This window comes from Histomonas meleagridis (genome assembly GCF_020186115.1).
Source record: "Histomonas meleagridis strain 2922-C6/04-10x chromosome Unknown contig_25, whole genome shotgun sequence".
Taxonomy (NCBI): Eukaryota; Parabasalia; order Tritrichomonadida; family Dientamoebidae; genus Histomonas; species Histomonas meleagridis.
This window is the reverse complement of record NW_027150831.1, coordinates 172,185-192,597: the sequence shown is the minus strand read 5'-3', so window position 1 is coordinate 192,597 and position 20,413 is coordinate 172,185. Positions and strand designations below refer to the sequence as shown.

The 20,413-nt window shown below is 28.9% G+C and overlaps 5 protein-coding genes across 5 annotated transcripts; 2 read left to right on the top strand and 3 right to left on the bottom strand.

Moving 5' to 3' along the window:
• Window positions 1-3,552: 3,552 nt before the first annotated feature.
• Window positions 3,553-3,780, bottom strand: GO595_004112 (ubiquitin-like protein; the record flags this gene model as incomplete). The annotated part of the gene is made up of 1 exon (XM_067917208.1): window positions 3,553-3,780. The coding sequence occupies one exon, from the start codon at window positions 3,778-3,780 to the stop codon at window positions 3,553-3,555; it is 228 nt and encodes a 75-aa protein (XP_067775650.1).
• A 3,716-nt stretch (window positions 3,781-7,496) lies between these two features.
• Window positions 7,497-8,555, bottom strand: GO595_004111 (Eukaryotic translation initiation factor 3 subunit I; the record flags this gene model as incomplete). The annotated part of the gene is made up of 1 exon (XM_067917207.1): window positions 7,497-8,555. One exon carries the CDS (start codon window positions 8,553-8,555, stop codon window positions 7,497-7,499), a length of 1,059 nt encoding a protein of 352 aa, XP_067775649.1.
• Window positions 8,556-9,479: 924 nt separating this feature from the next.
• On the top strand, window positions 9,480-11,337 carry GO595_004110 (cytoplasmic heat shock protein 70; the record flags this gene model as incomplete). Its single annotated transcript, XM_067917206.1, has 2 exons — window positions 9,480-9,698; window positions 9,772-11,337. 2 exons carry the CDS (start codon window positions 9,480-9,482, stop codon window positions 11,335-11,337), a joined length of 1,785 nt encoding a protein of 594 aa, XP_067775648.1.
• Window positions 11,338-13,747: 2,410 nt separating this feature from the next.
• GO595_004109 (Clan SC, family S9, unassigned serine peptidase) lies at window positions 13,748-15,676 on the top strand (the record flags this gene model as incomplete). The annotated part of the gene is made up of 1 exon (XM_067917205.1): window positions 13,748-15,676. The coding sequence occupies one exon, from the start codon at window positions 13,748-13,750 to the stop codon at window positions 15,674-15,676; it is 1,929 nt and encodes a 642-aa protein (XP_067775647.1).
• Window positions 15,677-19,599: 3,923 nt separating this feature from the next.
• Window positions 19,600-20,142, bottom strand: GO595_004108 (actin-related protein 2/3 complex subunit 3-like; the record flags this gene model as incomplete). The annotated part of the gene is made up of 1 exon (XM_067917204.1): window positions 19,600-20,142. The coding sequence occupies one exon, from the start codon at window positions 20,140-20,142 to the stop codon at window positions 19,600-19,602; it is 543 nt and encodes a 180-aa protein (XP_067775646.1).
• Window positions 20,143-20,413: the final 271 nt, after the last annotated feature.

Below are 20,413 nucleotides of genomic sequence, written 5' to 3'. Positions count from 1 at the left end.
GATGAATTATTTTGTAATTTAATTTCACAACTTTCAATTTCTCCTTCAATTCCTAAAACGATTTTTTTAGTCATTGATAAATCAGGTGGAAAATAATATGTATCTTCTGTTTCAATATCGATTGTATCAAATAATTTTAATAAATAAGGAGTTTTATTAGTAATCGAAAGAATTGATGAAAATATTAATGAATTTGGTTTTAATTGTACTAAAATAATCGATTTATCATTATTAAATTTAAATGGAATTGGATATTCATCTTTAAATAATAATAAATCAATTGTTAATATTTCATCAAATATCTTTAATGATATTAATGAATTCTCAGGAAAATGTGTAATAAATGATGAACTTAATATTGGAACATTTAATTCTTTAGAATCAATATTAACTATTAATGGATAATTAACTTCATTAACAATCCAAAAATAATTCGAATAATCAACTTTCTTAAGTATATTTGGATTAAGTACCAATGAAATTTGTGGTGAAATGTTAACATCAATATTAAATTCTTTTTTAGTATATGTTAAATATGATGTTAATGTTGTATTATTTATAATCGATGTATAATATAATGGTGTAACATAATATAATAATGAAAATTCTAAATTAAGATTCGATTGTTTCATATTTTTATCTTTATATGTTAAATCAAAACAAAAATTATTGATTGGAATATGAAATTTAGAATAATAATTAAAATCGATTTTTTGTATATTAATAGTAAAATTATTTTCAATTCCAAAAATTATTTTCGTTAAAATTTCCGAATCAATTTTTGGTAATTTTGGAATTGTTTTTGTTAAATTGTTTTGTAAAGATATTAATATTTCATTTATTAATATGTTTTGTTGATTTATATTATCATTTTTAATAAAACTAAAATTATTTAATGTTAGAAAATTATCAATAAATAATTTCTCAAATGAAAATTGTAATTGTTTTATATTAAAATCATTCATAAAATTAATTTTATTAATAATAATTTCTTTATTAAATATATCTGTTGTAAATTTTAATTGATTTAAATCAAAATTAATACATTTAAATTTGTTGTTTTTATTATTACTTATATTAATTCCTTTAAAAATTCTTGAATAAGGTTTAACGATATTAATTATTTCTAAAATTGTGTTCATTTCTTCTTTAAGGAAATTAATATTTAATTGTTTTAAGTTAATTTTTATATTTTCATCTTCAATATCTATTTCAATATTTGTTTTCTCTATAACATTATGAATTTTTGGTGATTCAAATGATAATTTAAATGAACTAACAATAACTTTTAACAAATTTATAATTTTAAAGTTATCACATTCAAAAGAAATTATATTATTTTGAGTAAAAGTTATTAAAAATAAAGTTTGATCTAAATTAGCATTAATTAAAAATGTTTTCTTAGGTATCGAAATTCTTAAATTTGAAAAATATTTAAATATTTTAAAATCGATAACAGAAATAATCTTTAAAATCCTTGGAACGTCAAAATAAAATGAAGTTGGATCACTTGTAATATTAATTATATTATCAATAGTATTAATATCGATTTTTAATGTGTTTAAACCTGTGCAAAGGCCTTTACAAACACAAAATTGAATTCCATCTTCTCTAACATCCATATCGAATGCATGGATTCCGACTGTTATTAATTCTTTAGTTCTTTTTAAAAATGGTTTATATATTGCAAACTTCCATGAGAAGTTAGTTAATGCATTTAAACATTTACATGTTAATACATCAATTTCGAAATTAATATTAAACTTATTAACAACTGAACCAATTAAAATTAATGGATCAATTGATATATAATAATTTATCTCTTTTTGACTGATTTTTCCTTTGTGTTTCATCCTTTCTTCTGATAAATATCTTAAATAGATAATCGTCCGATAATCAAGTATATGATCAAGTTCAATGATTTCGTTGTTTCTTGTATCTTTGTCTTTCCAATTCTTTAAATATTTATATGCATAAGTAGTCTTTTCCAAAAATTGCTTTAAAAGTGGTGTAGTTTTCTTTATGGCCATTTCATGGATATAATTCCAATTCGGATTTTTGTTTTTGCCATATTTCATATAATTAACAAATTTATTTATGTTCTTAATACCATTTAATATGATCGGAATATGCATTTGGTTAAGTGATATTTCGGGTGTATCAAGTAAAAGATCTAAATCAACGCCTTCGATGTCTTTCTTGTTGTGGATTGTGGCCGTAATTAATTCTTCATTAAATATGAAATCATGTTTTTCTTTCATAAGAGTGGTGTCAAAATATTGTAAAAACGTTTCGTTGTCTTGAAATGTAATATTTGGTTGATTGGGATCAAAATACATTAAAAGATTCTCGATTCGTAGATCTTTGTCATACTCAGGGGGAACACCTTCCTTCGCATTGATTGTACTGGTTTCGATTTTGTCAATCATGATTCCGAGTTTATGACATATTTTATCATTTTCTGGAAACTCAAAAACTATGTGAACCTTCTCAACGATAAGATGCAGACTGTAAAGAACTCTTTTTGTTACAAGTTCTATGGTTTGGCGTGGAACTGCTTTTAATAATTTAAAAAAGCGTTTTTTAAATAACTCATGTGATGATAATTGATGCTCTCGAATATTATATATATCTGCATCACTAATGAAATCAGCAGGATCACTTCCTGGCAATTCAATTATCATATAACATTTCGATACAATAACTTGAACTGGTTCAGTTTGTAAAGAACTCCATGGAATCCTAAGTTCGATGTTCTTGAGAAGCCCATGTTTTACTTTGATTGGGAATCCATGTTGGTATAATGCAAATTTGTATAATTGAAGATCAGATATTGTAAGCTTATTTTTAAATATCTGCATTCCTACTGATTTTTTATCAACGCTTGTCATGTGTGCAGAAAGTGCAGCATTAATAAAGTTCTGGATAATTCTTTTCATCAGAAAAAAAATTCCAATTTTTTGTAAAACGGTTTTATTTATTCAAATTTCAATTCATAAATTTTATTTCTTTCATTGTTTCGAACACCTCCGTATGTGACTTTCCATTCGGATTGACACATACACCAAAGGGGGCTCTTTACTAATAAAAACAATTATCAGAGGAATGCCACCTTGATACATGATAAGATTCTTACAAATCTAAATATCGCCTAAATTTTTTCTTATCAGAACGAATGCTATTCAAAATGTATGTACATTTATCACATTTTTGGTAATAGAATATCAAGTTACATGGGAATTGAAAGATACGTTTTGATAATTTAATATTAATTAATTTTCTTTTATAATTTTCTCACTGAAAATCATTTTGTGGTTATATTCGTTGTTTTTTTTAATTGGAATATACTTCATTTACTGGTTGATCAAAATTTTTATAACAATCATTTTTAACGGTCACTTATTGCACAGAAAGTGGCAAACTTAGCTGGCGAAAGAAAGAGCATCTATGTGCGAAAAGAATTGCAAAAAAGCTTAGGAGCGTGATGGGTTTAAGTCTTTATTTAAGAAATTCTTCTTGAGAAAAAAGATAAAAAAAAATTATTCGTTTTGTTTATGCAGTAAGGTTAATAGCAATGCTGATTGTTGATCCTGGTTCAATTTGAGCTGATTCAGCTGTTTCTTCGTTACGAAGCATCTGTCCATGGAATAAAAGGTTAACTTGAGAAGGATCAATAGCTAAGTGAGTTTGGAGGATTTGCTTGATTTCACGGATTGTGTTATTGGGTTCAACTGTGATGCTGATGGAACGACCAGTTGGGCTGAGGACGGTGATTTGCATGCTAATAAATGATGTGACCAACTGCAAATTTCAAACGGCGTCCGACTTGTGAAAATTCTGACAGAGCCGTGTGAAAAAGCACTTTTAGTTTAGATGTGACATGTTAAGCGGTTATGAGTTGTTAATTTTGGCTTTTTGATTGAAGACATTGAACTGATTCGTAAAGTATCGAATTTTTCTATGTTTGTGGAAAAACACCTATACGACGAAAGTTTAATAATTATTTGTCAGAGTTAAAAACACGATGGAAAACGTTAATAATAACTATACAATATTTTGACGCATTCGACTTCTCGAATCGATGAAGTAGGTACATGTACATGTGGTAATACTGATCAGAATCTCGACATTTCCCTGTTCCTTCATACTGCAGTAAAATATAAGTAATAACATATAAGCTAATGCTTTCTGTGTTTCTTTCAGTATATTAAATTAAGTTGATAATAGTGTTAAGTAAGCCTGAATGTATATTTGTGATTTAATAAATAGGATTTATAAAACTAAACTCAAACAATTAAGAAATATTCCATTATTATTTAAAATGTATGTTTAGTAAAACTATGTATACATATGGCACAAATTATTGATATTTTCATTAGCATAATACATTGAATTGAATATGATCATAAACAGTTGATTCAAATAAAAACACTCAGTTCGGCAAAATTTATAAATTCAATTTAACTGTCAAAATATGTATTCAATAATTATATATCACGATCGATGCTTTGAAAGCATTTTTTATTTATCATTTTTTTATTTAATGATCTCAACAAAATATCAAGAAAAAATACAAAAACTAACAAAAAATAAGCAAATAAGATGTAACTTATGGTATAATGAAAAAGAACAGATTAAAAGATTAAAATTTGTTATTGAAGATGCAACTGATGAAGATTGTAAAAAAGCTCTCAAAAAAACAAATCATGATCTTAATAAAGCTGCTGATATACTCATTAGAATGAATTTTAAAAAAATGGAAAAATCAATAGATACAAATGATATTCAAATCAGTGATAAAATTCAAAATGAATTTTATGGAATATTAAATATTTTTGAAATAATTCAAGTCTTATCATATACGAATAACAATGAAGAAGAAGCTATTGCTATTCTTAAAACAATGAAATAATCAAATATATATGGAAATGTTACTCTAAATCGCTTACTGTTTATTGTTTTTAAAACAAAATGTTGAAGCATTGTATTCACAGTCAATATTTTATTTTATTATTGTGTTTGCAGTGTTTTTACATAATTTATGATAAACAATGTGAAAAATTTGTAATATTATCACTTTTAATATTACTAAATAACCATGATTATTAGTTTATTATATTGTCAATATAAATTATTTCTCCTAAAGAGAAATAAAAATCAACAAATAGTTTCAAGTTATATAAAATGAAATCCATTGATCATATTCATTCATTGCGTACTCGTGAAGTTCGTTGTTGATGATTTCCGTTCCTTCGTTCCCTTCGTTTTCTTGTTTCGTCGTCACACTTGGCGTTGATTTCGTCGATTTCGCACGTTTCCGTTTCATCATGAAAATTATTATTCCAATAACAATTAGAATTATAAAAACTGAAAAACAAATAATACAAATCAGAACTTTCATTGATATTTGTTGACTTTCATTAGAATTATTGTTAATATTCGTTAATGTATAAAAATTATTATAAAATTCATAATAAGATGAATAAAAAATATTAATATATTCATAATAAATAAATGCTGTAATGGAATATGTAAATGTCGAATCAAGTCGTGAAATGGTAAATGAATATGTTGTAGTCATATTAAATACCGAAATCGTTTGCGTAACGGGTAAAAGAAATGAATTTGAACTTATATAAATTTTCGTTTGCGGAAATGAATTAGATTTAATAAACATATTTGATTGTATAAATGAATTAGAATTAGTAAATGTACTTGATTGTGTGAATGCATTTGATCTAGTGAAGCCATTCGATTTTGAAAATGTATTTGATTTGGTAAATGAATTTGATTTAGTAAATGTATTTGATTTAATGAATTTGATCTAGTGAAGGCATTCGATTTTGAAAATGTATTTGATTGTGTGAAAGCATTTGATTTAGTGAATGAATTACTTTGTGTGAATACATTTGATTTAGAAAACGTATTTGATTTGGTAAATGTTAATGTTGGAGGTAGACATTCATCTAATGTTTCTTTGGTTATATTTAATTTACCAAATGTTTCATTTTGATATGTTTCACTTACCATAACAGTTGATATTGTGGCACCATTAAAAGGGTCACCTTCTAATATTAAAGATGTTTTGCCATAAAAAAAAATGCATTTGAGTGGACAGCCTTTATCCGATGACAACTGTTTCTAGTTGAGTACAATAAGAAAAAGCCGCTGCTTGAATATCAGTAACAGAGTTTGGAATTGTGAAACTTGCAAATGCACAGTTAGAGAATGCATGTAAGTATTTATTATATTTACATTATTTCCAAATGAAATTGTTAACAAATTAGTGCATGAAGAAAATGCATGTGATTCAATTGAAGTTACTACTGCAGTATATAAATGGATTTGTTGATATTGAAGAAACTGTACTTGGAATTGTAACATATTTAAGTTTGCCACAATTTTGAAACATCATCGATCCAATCGCTTGAACACCTTCATCAAAAGTTACAGTTTCAAGACCAGCACAACCAATGAATACATTTGACTCAACTGTTGTAAGACATTTAATTGTTAAATTTTTTAGTGAAGTACAATATCCAAATGCATATGATCCAATATTTGTTATACCTTCTCCAAATGAAACTTCTTCTAAACTATAACAATATTGAAATGCATATGATTCAATTATAGTGACTGAGTCAGCAATCAAAGCAGTAGTCAATGACATCCATTGAAAAAAAGCTTTCTCTGGAATTTCAGTTATTCCATTTGAAATGACAAGATGCTTTGTATTGCTTTGATGATCATTTGTAAATTCACTTGAATCAATTATAGTTAATGTGAATGTTTCTTCATTAAAAGTTTGCATCGAATGTAAAAAAAAGTAAACAAATGGAATTAATATAAATTTAATATTCATTTTTCCTTTTATATGAAGTTCACTTATATTAAAATTTAGCTAGAAAATATTTTCTTATGAAACTTAAAACAGAAAACATTAAAATCATTATGTTTATGGAATAAAATAATTTTAAATTTCTGTGTAAAGAATCAAAAAGTTTGAACAAAAATGTGAAAGGAGTAAACCACTGATTTTATCTTTCGAATGTATTGATGTTATATTGTTAAAATTCGAATCGATAGCTGAATAATAAACATTTAATTTGTTGCAAAAAATTAAAAAACATTTTTGATTTCTATTAATTTTTTATCACCGTCATGCGCTATCCTTAAAATAAAGAAAATCCAAGAAAACGTATATATCAACTATTGATGAGGAAGAGAAATCTATTGTCTGTTCGATGTTTTCGAAATCGCTTTTAAGTTAACGACGTTCATTCAATTGGTTCAATAGTTTATGAATTCAATTTTCATTTTGGACCATCATCTTCCAAAGACAACTGTTTCTATGTTGAGAATGCACTATATTATTATAAGTTATATAAGAGGTCATCTTCCACAACAGCCAGTGAGTGATCACCAATGAAATGATATAAAAATAATAAATCAACTTCAAACAAAACAAAAAGCAAAGAATTTTACTGAATATTTATTCATTTTTTATTATTAATTTCTTGTTTAATTTTTTCAAGTTCTTCATCATGTGTTTCGACCATTCGTTGATAGTCTTCGCCAAGTCGGATAACCATAACTGTCCCCTCCTGACTCGTGGTGACGACTGTCATTCCGTCGGGTGTAAACTTAACATCGTTAACTGGTGACTTATGAACTTTAATCGATGCAAATTCTTCTTGGAAAACAATGTGGAAGAAGTTAATAGTAAAGTCTGTGCTTCCGAAGTTTGTCGTCGCAACGTTCTTCTTATCTGCTGACGATGCAAGAACAATGTGTTTGCCATTCGGTGAAAATGATGTAGAAGAAACTAAAAATGAATGTGGAAACATACCAACTTTCTCTAATTCTAATGTCCATGTGCACGCGGTGGTGTCCGCTGATGCGGTGGAAATAAACTTCTTGTCAAACGAAACTGAGATGGAATTAATACTTCCGCGATGTGCATCAACTGTACGAATTAATTTAAATTCAGTGGAATCTTTCTTGCTAAATAACATTAATCGCCCTTTGACATCGCCTACAATGATAGTGTTGTCGTTGGGCCAAACAACACTATTAACTCCATCACTAAATTCATGTTTAAATTTCTCATCAAATGGATGAGCTGCATCTGTTTGTGTCTTAAGATGAAATAAACGAAGTGTTGGTACTTGTTTCATTTGACTTGAAGATACAATAACTGCTTGATTAATTTTACCTGGCGCAAAACAACAACATTGAAGAAGTGTCTTACTATCCATTTCAAGAATTACATTCCCCGTTTCAATAGAATGAATTAAAACTCGTTGGTCTGCTCCAACTGAAATTAATCGTGTGGATGTTTCATTAATATCAATGTCTTCAATAACACCATCATGTCCTTCATATCGTTTGAAACATACTTCTGTCATAAGATTATAACCATAAACAACGTTGGCTGATGCTACAAATAAAAGATCTCCTTCTTTATTAATAACACATCGATTACATGCTTTATCACTTGGTTGAAAAATAGTGGCACTTGTAATAGGACCACGGAATTCGCTGATTGGATTCATATTTTGGCCAATCTTTTCGCTACTTTACTTAGAAAATGTATTGCTTACTTTATGGAAAAGTGGTGGATCAATAACGGTTCTTATTTTTCGTAAAAAAAAAAAAAAAGAGATTTTAATGAAACATTTATTCATTATATATTTATTAAATTTATACAAGTACTATATAATACTTTGTGATAACAAAAGAAAATATCTGTCATTTAAACTTTAAGAAATAAAATTATTCAAAAAGATTGAAAAAAATTCAATATTTTGTTCCTTTTTCATTTAATAACAAATGTTCTTAATAAGTTGAGAGATTTGTTAAAAATTTAAATTTCCGATTTTTTTTCAATTAAATTTAATATCATCAAAACTCAATGCTTTTAGTAAATATTTTTGATTTCATCCCATTTTGTCTTTAAATCTTTTGAAGTTCTTCCTCGTGGTCCAAATACTTCAGAATATTTTTTTAAAATTTCTTTAAAATTATTATCACCTAATTCAAAAACTCCTTCTTTAAGTGTATTAATTTCAATATCTGTCCATTTGTTGTTATTTGAATTTTTGATTTTATCAAAATTTTCAAAAAAATTATTTTTCATATATATTGAATAACACCTTGTAACATCTTTGTGTGTAAATCTATCAACACCAAGACTTTTAATAAAATCATCAAGTTCAGATTGCTTCATTGTTTCATCATATCGATTCATTTATTCGTTAACACTTTTTGTAACAAAAATAATCGTCAATTTCAATAACTGTTTAATTTCAATACTTTAAATGGTCGAATATTTAAATTGAATTGATAAATGCTCAACCAAAATATTCCTTTATAACATCATTTTTTTATTATGTCAGCTATAGGTATTGATTTAGGCACAACATACAGTTGTGTTGGTGTTTTTCAGACACAATCGTGTTGATATTATAGCGAATGATATGGGTAATCGTACAACACCGTCTTATGTTGCATTTACAGAAGATGAACGACTTGTTGGTGATGCCGCAAAGAACCAAGCAGCCATGAATCCAACAAACACAGTATTTGATGCCAAACGTATGATAGGACGTAAGTTTAGTGATCCAGTTGTCCAAAAAGATATGCAACATTGGCCATTTAAAGTTGTTCGTGGTGAATCAGATCGTCCAAGGATTCAAGTTCAATGGAAAGGCGAAACGAAACAATTTTATCCGGAAGAAATCTCAGCTATGGTATTAGGTAAAATGAAAGAGATTGCAGAAAGTCAACTTACAGAAAAAAGTCAAAGATGCAGTTATTACAGTTCCAGCATATTTCAATGATGGTCAACGTCAAGCCACAAAAGATGCCGGTGTTATTGCCGGATTAAATGTATTACGTATTATTAATGAGCCAACAGCGGCTGCAATTGCATTTGGTCTTAATGAGAAATCCGATAAAGAGCGTCATGTTCTTATCTTTGATCTTGGTGGCGGTACATTTGATGTTTCATTACTTGATATTGATGGCGGTATGTTTGAAGTTCGTGCCACAGCAGGCGATACACATCTTGGCGGAGAAGACTTTGATAATCGTATGGTTAATTACTTTGCAGATCGATTCCAAAAGAAATTCAAATGTGATTTAAGACAATCGCCACGTGCATTACGTACATTACGAACAGCATGCGAACGAGCTAAGCGAACATTATCCACAGCCACATCCGCATCCATTGTTTGTGATTCATTATATGAAGGCCATGATTTCATGGATAACATTTCACGTGCAATGTTTGAGAACTTAAATGATGAATTATTTAGATCGACGATGACACCAGTTGCACAAGTATTAAGGGATGCGAACATGTCGAAGTCAGATGTCACCGATATAGTTTTAGTTGGAGGTTCGTCACGTATTCCACGTGTTCAACAATTGTTACAAGACTTCTTCAATGGTAAGCAGCCATGCCGTGGTGTTGATCCAGATGAAGCAGTTGCATATGGCGCAGCAGTGCAAGCAGCAATTATCAAAGGTGATACATCAGATACAGTGAAAGATATTTTATTGTTAGATGTTGCACCACTTTCATTAGGTATCGAAACAGCTGGCGGAATGATGACAGTTCTGATTCCACGTAACACGACAATTCCAGCGAAGAAGTCAAATGTCTTCACGACGTTCTCAGATAACCAACCAGCAGTTACAATCAAAGTTTATGAAGGAGAACGTTCTCGAACATGCGACAACAACTTACTTGGCACATTTGATTTAACAGGTATTCCGCCAGCACCACGCGGCGTACCACAGATTGAAGTTACATTCGATGTTAACGCTGATGGTATTATGAATGTTTCGGCACAAGATAAGTCGACAGGTAACGTGAAGAAGATTACGATTAAGAATGAGAAAGGACGTCTTTCACAAGCAGATATCGACAAAATGGTTGCAGACGCAGAGAAGTACAAAGCACAAGATGAAGAAGTACGTAAGAAGGTGGAAGCTAAGAATGCACTCGAAGGATACTGCTTCGGCGTACGCAACTCATTAAATCAAGAACAGTTCGCTAACGCATTGTCACAATCAGATAAGGACACAATCAACAAGGAAATCAATGACACGCTCGCATGGATCGAGTCTAACCAAGACGCAGATGTCGCTACAATCGAAGCTAAGCAGAAGGAACTTGAAGGCAAACTGATGCCAATTATGCAATCAGCTTATCAACATGCAGCAGGGGGCGCACAAGGCGGAATGCCAGGCGCGAACATGCAAGGAGGAAGTGGATCATCAGCAAATAGTGGACATTCATCAGGACCACGTGTTGAAGAAGTTGATTAAATGAATGAATAAAATGTAATACAATGAATAATTTTCTATGTTTATTTTAATAAATATTCATTTTAAATTTTAGCATTGCAATTGTTTTATGAAAATGTTACACAGTATTTAATAATTTGGAATTGAAAAATTATCTCTGATGTATTAAAAGCATATCATGGAAATTGTGATAAACTTTAACTTAAAATATTAATTCGTTATATTATTTGTTACTTTACAAAAATATCATTATCATTTTAACCTTTCATATTTTGATAAAGCTTAAGTATAATTAAAATTATGCCATTTATTTGAAACCTAATAATTCAACAAAATATGCGTGAAGACATTAGCATATTGTTTTTGAAACAAATTGAAATTTTTTAGAAATGCAACCAATAGGAATTTCCATCCTTTTGAAATAAAATAAATATGTAAAAAAATTAAAATTTTAAAGCGCACATGGTTTATTTCTATTAATTATTTTTTATATTAAATCTTTGGTTCTTCTCTAGATTTAAAAAGCGGAATATATTAATTTGCAAACAAGTAACTCAAAAGAATATGGAATTTTTTTATCAAATAAATCAATCAATCTTTGCTTGTACCTGATTCTCGAGATTTGCTTCATTTAACCAGAAGATTATGTTTTCAAGTTCACGAGGAATTATTTTATCAATCGATTTATTGGATTTCATATTTTATTAATGAAATTCAGTAATATAATGATTAAAATGAACAGAAAAAAATATTTTACGATTCAGAACCCCTTAAACCCACATGAAGTGCACTTTTTAGTAAATTTTAACAACAAAATATTATTTATAAAAATAAAATGGAATCTAATGAACCACAGAATGAGTGGGAAACACTCCAAAAAATTGAAGAGATAATTTTTAATCTAAATAGTGAAAATATTTCACAATCTATAGAATCTTTAATTGATAAGATAAATATTAAACAATCATTCTTTTTTAATAAAATTATTAGTCAAATTATATATTTATCATTTATAATACAAAATAATAAATTAAATACATAACTAAGTTTATTGAAAGAAATTGAAGCTTATGAAAAATTTCATCAAAGCGAATCCGATATTTTTGAAGTTTTTATAGAGATTCTTCTATCAAGAAAAAGCACAAGAATCATATTATCTTCTTGAAAAAATGATTGAACAAAATTTATTCAATCCAAAAATATGTAAAACGCCAAAAGTTCCATATTTTGTTCAATATATATCAGATGAAGAAATAAGAGATGAAAAATATTTCAATATTATAAAACCAATCATCAAAAATTATGGTGAACTATCAAAGAATGATTGGGCACTTCATAAACAATTAATTAAAGAAGGAGTTAATCCAAATGAAATTGCTAAAATTATTCGAAATGATGAAATCGAAAAACTCCAAGAAATATCATCACAAAATAATTTTAATTTCAATCAAATAATTGAACCCTCAATTTATGAAAGATGTTCATTTATTAATGAAGAATATGTATCATTGATTGATTATTCAGCATTTTTTGGCTCAATAAAATGTTTTAAATATTTATTATTAAATAATGCTAATTTATATATTACAGGTAATTATGCAATTGCAGGTGGGAATCTTGAAATTTTTCATTTATGTGAACAAAGTAATTCATCACTTCCATATGGATCTTATGAAATAGCAATTAGATTTCATCGCAACGACATCTTTCATTATGTTTATGAAAAAAAGATTCATAAAATATATTTAGAAGAATTGGGAAAGGAATGTGTTTATTATCATAACTATGAAATTTTATCATTTCTAATTGGCGAAGGTATGAAAATTAGTGATTCACTTATCCATTTATCAATCCGTGTTGATAATATTTTTCTTACAAAATATTTTTTAAATAAAGTAAAACAAATTCAAAAGGATGTTTAACGAAACATCATCATGAAGAAAGTTAATGTTAACAATACTTAGTATTTGTTAAATTGCTTCTTAAACAAAATAAAATAAATATTCAAAGATTTTATTTAGTATTTCAATATAATATTTGGAAATTATTCAAATTGTCTAAAACTGCATATCTTTATGATTAAAAATAAATTTCTTTATAGGGATGAGAGAGAAAATAAGTTCTTTTTTTCTTCACATATTCAAATGATAACAAAAACTTATAAAATACATTAATAAATGTTTTTGGATAAGAAATTAAAAATATTTCAACTAAAATTTATTGGTACTTTGCAGAATGTTTTTTTTTGTAGATGAATATCGCTTAAAAATAAACGGATTCACCCACACCATCCACTTTTTCAGAGTCTGTCATTTTCAATTGCAATAACCAGCGCACTTTTTTATAGTTCTGTTGGAACTGTAATAAAATGGCGCAAAGAGCGCTCAACGCATTAATTCGACCTCCCAGAGCAAAATACGATTATACCGAAATGTCTCTTTGCCTTACAGTTGAAGGCGGTTCAAATTTTCTTCGACATCCTGTTACTTTTACAAATTTACGTGGACAAAAATTAGTCGGATCAATTTATCACTCAGCAAAATTCTCTCCCTTAAATGGAGGTCCCTGTATTATATATCTTCATGGAAATGCTTCATCTCAACTCGAAGGCCAATTTCTAGTTCCTAATTTTTGTCCATATGGAATTTTTGTTTTTTGTTTTGATTTTGCTGGATGCGGTTGTAGTGATGGAGAATATGTTTCGCTTGGCTATTATGAACAACAAGATACAGAATTTCTTATCGACGTTTTAAACAAGACTTTTAAGTTAGGTCCATTCGTTCTTTGGGGGCGTTCGATGGGAGCATCTACAGCTCTTCTAGTTCAAAATCCGCTTGTTCTAGGAAAAGTATCAGACTCTTCTTTTACATCTATTCAAGATATGTGCACAGCTATTGCCACATCAATGAAATTTCCTTCAGTCTTTGTTTCTATGGCTATTTGGTATCTCCGAAAGAAAGTTGTATCTGTTGCTAATTTCAATATTGATGAGGTTTCACCTCTTATTGCCTCTAAAAGCCCCAACCAAGTTCCGGTAGTATTTGGACATGCAGAAAATGATCAATTTATCCCATATGAACAATGTAAGGCATTGTATTCAAGCTATAATAGTAAATTCAAATATATAATGCAACTTCCTGGAGGACATAATAGTCGACGTAGATCTGCGTGGATTACACTTGGCGTTCTTTTTGCTTTTGAGCAACTTGGAATTCCATCAGATAATGTGGTAATTTCAGAATGTCGCAAACTCCAACAAAGCACATTCCACTTTTCTTCATTTGACGCAATGGTTCAACTTGCTCCTGAGGTCAACGATAACACGATTCTTCGTCAGTACCAAATCGAACAACATCAAAATTCGGGCCACCCCGAAAATCCGAACGAAGCTTCTGAAATTCCACCAACGCCTCCGCCTCATTCCAAAAAGAAGAGGACACACTCACACTCAGTGAGGAGTCCAAAGGCAACAAGGTCCAAGACTATAATAAAGAGAAGGAGAAAGAGACATAATTCCCGAGCATCAATGATTAATATGAATCTGGTTCACGATAGTTCACCACAACCTATTCAGTGCAATGAAAGCAAAACTGAAGAAGGATCAGTTCCAAGAGAAAATGATACATCACAACAAAATGATCAATCAGATGATTTATCACCTTTAGTTCCAAACGAAACTGATTCGCGTCTTGTTCCTCCTGAAACAATAGAAAGCACAAATCAGAACAATAATTCGAATGATTTGAGCGTATCGCCTCTTGTGCCAAAGGAAGCAGAAGAAGAAGAAACAAATCAAACCAATGAAACATCGCCTCTGACGCCAAATGATATCGAAGAATCACAAACAGAACTTTCAGCAGAAGAAAATCAAAACAAATCAGAAGCAAACTTTTCATCGACAGAAGAAATCCAAATCCCTATTCCCAAACCAAATGAACCATTGGATCACACAGCGACTCAAGAAGCAACTTCTTCGTCAAATTCGAAGTCTGAAATTGAGCACAATCAAATTCCAAATGAAAAAATTTTAGCTCCTCCTCCTGAAGAGCATAATTCAGAATCAGATCAGCAATCACCTAAAGAAGCGCAAACTTCTGAAACGCGCATTGGTATCGAGGAAACGCAAATTCATTCAAAGCATCAACGCGCATCAAAAAAAGTAAACCATTCAAAACAGCATCAAACTAAAGAAGCGGGCGGAATGCAAACGCCTGAAGCAATTACAATGGGTGATAATTCCCTTCTGTCAAATGTCACGCTGATGCCAGTGCCTCTTCCATTAATGTCATTCTCAAAGTCTCCTCTTAGTCAACTGAAACCGCCACCATTGATACCACAACAAAAGAATATACTCAATTGAGATAACAAAATTGTTTTTTCATATGTTTTTTTGTCTGTTTAATAAAGTTTACGGCATTATTTTTTTTGTTATGTTGCGATTTTAGTAAACGATCACAAAATGGGATGCCCCTACAGTTCATAAACATTTTAGCTTGTATCGACCAATCTAATTTTAATAAACTTTTCAAAAATGTAAGACGATAAAAAACTTTTCCCCCGAGAAGAAAACAATGAAAAGAAAAATTATTCATTCGAAATTAATCAAATTTGTTTTAATAAATTTGTTCGCTTAAGTTTATATTTTGGAAGTTATCAATAAAAACTTATTATTTATGAAAATTTCATGATAGTTTTTATTTATATAATCAATTGATTGAGATCTTCATTCATAACAGCTGGCGATAAAAGTGTCATTGGAAGTAATGCCACAACTACTTCTCTTTTCATTTAATTGGGAAATACTTCAAAGTAATAATGAAATAAACAATGCAAACAACAAACCCATTAACACATAAAAATAAAACGTATAATAATTTTTATATACAAACAAATCACTTTTCTTTATCCATATTAATTTGCATCACTTTACCAAATTCGTCTGCAATTAGCGCTAAAGGTAATTTATCATGAAATGAAGCAGTGGAAACATTTTTAGAACACCACAACGACTTAAGGCAGTTACTTTCTATAGCGAACAAATGTGTTTCATTATCAACATCTAAAAAAACAAATAACATTTTCAAAATTTTATGTGCAATAATATTTTTGATTTTATTTTTGGACTTATATAAAATTTTAATTTCATTATCCCGATACACGTAAATCACAGAATTCTTCACAAATAAAATTGAATTATTTACACCGAGTGTAAAACATTCAATTTTCTGATCGTTTAAAACGTTTTTCATTGAATTATTTTGTAAATTGTAACAAATTAAATTACCATTTTCTAATAATAAAAACAAATCATTATCAACTGATTCAAAGCTTTTGATTTTAGAGTCTGTAATAAATTCATTAATTAATTTTTCATGTTTTAAATTCCATTTTGAAATAATCGAATTATTTACAATTGTATAAATTTTTTGTTTTTTCCAATGGCCAATATATAACGCATTTATTTTACCTATAATTGGTTTAAATATCATTGAATCGTTTTTATTTTTTGGATTTAAAACATGAACAATTTCATTTGTACAATAAACAATAATTTTTCCATTGATTATAAAACCAGATTTTATAGCATTTTTCAAATCAAAACTTATAATATTTTTATCTTCTTTCATATAACATAATTTGGAATTTGTTGCAACAAAAATTGAATCTTTCGCAAAAGTGACAAACTTTATCGGCTCTTCTGAAAATTTGAATTCCGAAAAGCGGTTAATTTCAGAAGTTTTAAATTTTTTGATTTTTTTGTTTTGTAAATTATTTTCCATAAATTCCTTTGATTGCCATTGTCCTTTTTCTAGAAGTGATCTTAGTGCAATTCTATGAATTATTTGGCATTGATCAAGGTTATTAATTTCCATTTGTTCTTTACCAAACACATTAAATGACACAAAACAATTTTTTTTGTTATTAATGAAATTCATCAAATTATTCGAAATCGATTTAATAATTGGATGCGGATCACTTGATAATATGTTTAATATGAGATAAGAATATACATACGAATTATTAACAAATTTTTTGTCTTTACATAATTCATCAATTGCTTCAAATAAATTTTTAATATTTATTTCATTAATATGATAAACATTTGTTACAAAAGATGAATATGTATTATAATTATTATCTTCTTTAAGCTCAAAATTATTTCCAAAGTTAAATGACATTAAAATTTTTTTGATGAATAATAATAATTGAAATCGGACCAAATATGATGCATCTTGAATCAAGGGTAAAACTAACATTATTAATTGACTATTAATCTTTGATTCATATGGTTGAATAAATGTTATTAATGTTGATATTGAAGCTGATCGTATTAATGGATTTTTATCAAACAAAAATTTTGATATTATGACGTGGAGACCGTTATTTTTGTAAACGGTCAACGACGGCGAAAAAGTGCTAAATGTACGTTTAATAATCATCAAAACCCATAAAATTGTTTCGTAATCAGAAGAAGTCTTTAAAACTTCGCAATATTTGTCTATAAATGGTTGGGATATACAACGTTGTTGAATTTGATTATGTGATATTACTATATTTGCAATAATTGCAAAACACATTATTTTTAAATTTTCATTTAGATCATTACAAAAAATATTTGATAAAAAATTAATGCAATTCGAACATTGACTTATTTCACCTGCAAAATATGGATGAATGTAAAGGAGTTTAAGGATTAGATAACAAAGTGGTTGGAAAAGTTCTGATTTGTTATCTTTAGATAAAAGTTTTAGAAATAATGAATAGAAAACAGAAGAATTAGATAACATCTTTGATGAGCAGCATTGCTTATTGGCTGCGTATTCGGCAAGGAGAAGAATTGGCCTTTCATTTGATGATTCTGAAAAAATCATATGGTAAAGAAATGTGAAATGGTATGATTGTATTAGATCAAAATGGTCATTTTGAAGGAAGACTTTGAATGATGTGGCATTTCGCTGAAAGATGTTTATTGAATTGGATAAAGATGATGATGATGTAATCGAACAAATGGCACTATCAAGGATGATAGACCATTGCTTCCAGAGAGGATGATGACTTAAGTCTGGAAGTGATGGGTGTGAAACTGGATGAGCACGATATGGATTAAGAAGATATTGAGCTAAAAGAAAATGACGAAAAAGAATAGATGAAAACCTTTCAGATCGGAATATCTTGTTATATTTTTCTTCTGGAAGGGCGTTCCCTGCGATTGAATCTGTAATAGCTTCAAGTGATAATGATAGTCTACTACCAAGAGGAGTTTTTAAGTTCCATAAATTAGAATATGGTGAATCTATTGGAAATTGATCACCAACAAGTGATAATCTAAAATATTGTAAAATGTGACATACAACGGCGGTTTTGATCGGCGTTAAGATTGTTGATGTTAAAAAATCTTTTGGTAAATGTGGATCATTCGGAAGAAATTCGCCTTCACTAGTTCCACACATACAAAGCCAATCATCCCAGTTATGATTAGGTTGTTGTTGTTTTAGTTCATTTGTTAGTTGTGTAAAAGTTTGAAGGACAACTCCTGCATTAGAACAATCAAAAATATATAATGAAGGAGTTGAAATACGAATGAATAAATCCTTTAAATCAAAGCTCTCAAAGTTGGTGCTTCGTTTTTCACTGCACCAGATACAATTGGGTTGAATTGTTGGAAATCCATATCCAATATAATGAAATAAAAGTCTGGAAGTTGGAAAGTTTGCTTTCACTGCTGTTAGTGATTCTAATTTTTCTCTTGATGGTGAAGTTATGATTTGCAAATTAAGTGATGCACCAAAAAATGAATATAAATTTTTAAAATAATGATTAATAGTTTGTTGAAATTCTGAAGGAAATGCATGATTTATGTCTGACCATGTATATATACAAGGGAATGAAGCTGAATAATCAGATGATGGTTGAGGAAATTGATCAAGATGAGCCAAATTTACAATAACACATTTAGTTGGTTCACTATGTATTGAATGCGAATTGCTTTCGATCATGCTAAAGTTAAACAAATCAAACTCTTCATCTTTTGGATGAAATTTTTGAAATTTATTTTTTTCTGGATCCACCGACAAAATTGAAGAATACTGTGAAAGTGGTATTATCACATCTTCTGTACCAAACATATTATTAGAAAAATTTATGAAGTTTTGTGTTGTTTCATATCCAAACATTCAAATTCAAAAAAACGGAAAAGTGACAATTTTTTTGTTCAATTTTTTGTTCACCAAAAAAAATAAAAAATAAAAATGAGAATAAAAACCAATGCTCTTTTTAGTTGACTTAATTGGCCATTTCCTTATCCATGAACTTACGAGGAGCAAAGCAAATCCACCATTTATCGGCTGTTCCATCTTTGAAAACGATGTCCAAAAGACGGTTAGCTGTTTCGTTACGAACAGTCTTAAAGAAAGCAAGAAGGTCTGCCTTTTCAGCATTGCTCTTTGGTGCTGTAACAAGAGATGCAAGAATGAATCCACCTTCTCCTGGAATTGGGAATGCATTCATGCTCCAGGATTGAATTTCCTTTTGGCACTTAGCCTTATCCTTTGGATTCTTTGCGAAGAATTTGAGGCATTTCATTGCAAAGAAAGTAATGTAAATAAGAAGACGATCAGCATCATTCTTGATCTTGAAATCACGCATGAAAATGTTTGTACGGAAGTGGTAAAGTGCTTCATCAACAATATCAAAAGCTGGTGTTGTTTGTCTCTTGGAAGTGTCACGGATTGGAAGAATTGGAATGCCAGCAATAACTGGGGCACCAGTGTTTATGAAAACAGAGTTCTTTGAGTCTGCAGCTGGTTCAGTAGGAAGCTTGGACATTTAATGTCACTTTTTTGGTTTTGAATCAAATTTTCAGCTTACCAAACAGAATTGTCCACAAACGGGCGAAACGTAAAGTAAACAAAAAAGTTATATCATTCTGAATTTTCAATATACAGTAATCACTAAAATAAAAAAAGTAGCACAAAACAATTTTTAATAATTTATGATTTCGTTAATATATATGAAAATTAATGTTTGAGAATATTGTAATTGAATGCTATCAAAGGGTTAATAAATTGCCTTATTTTTTGATTTTTGCTTTTAAATG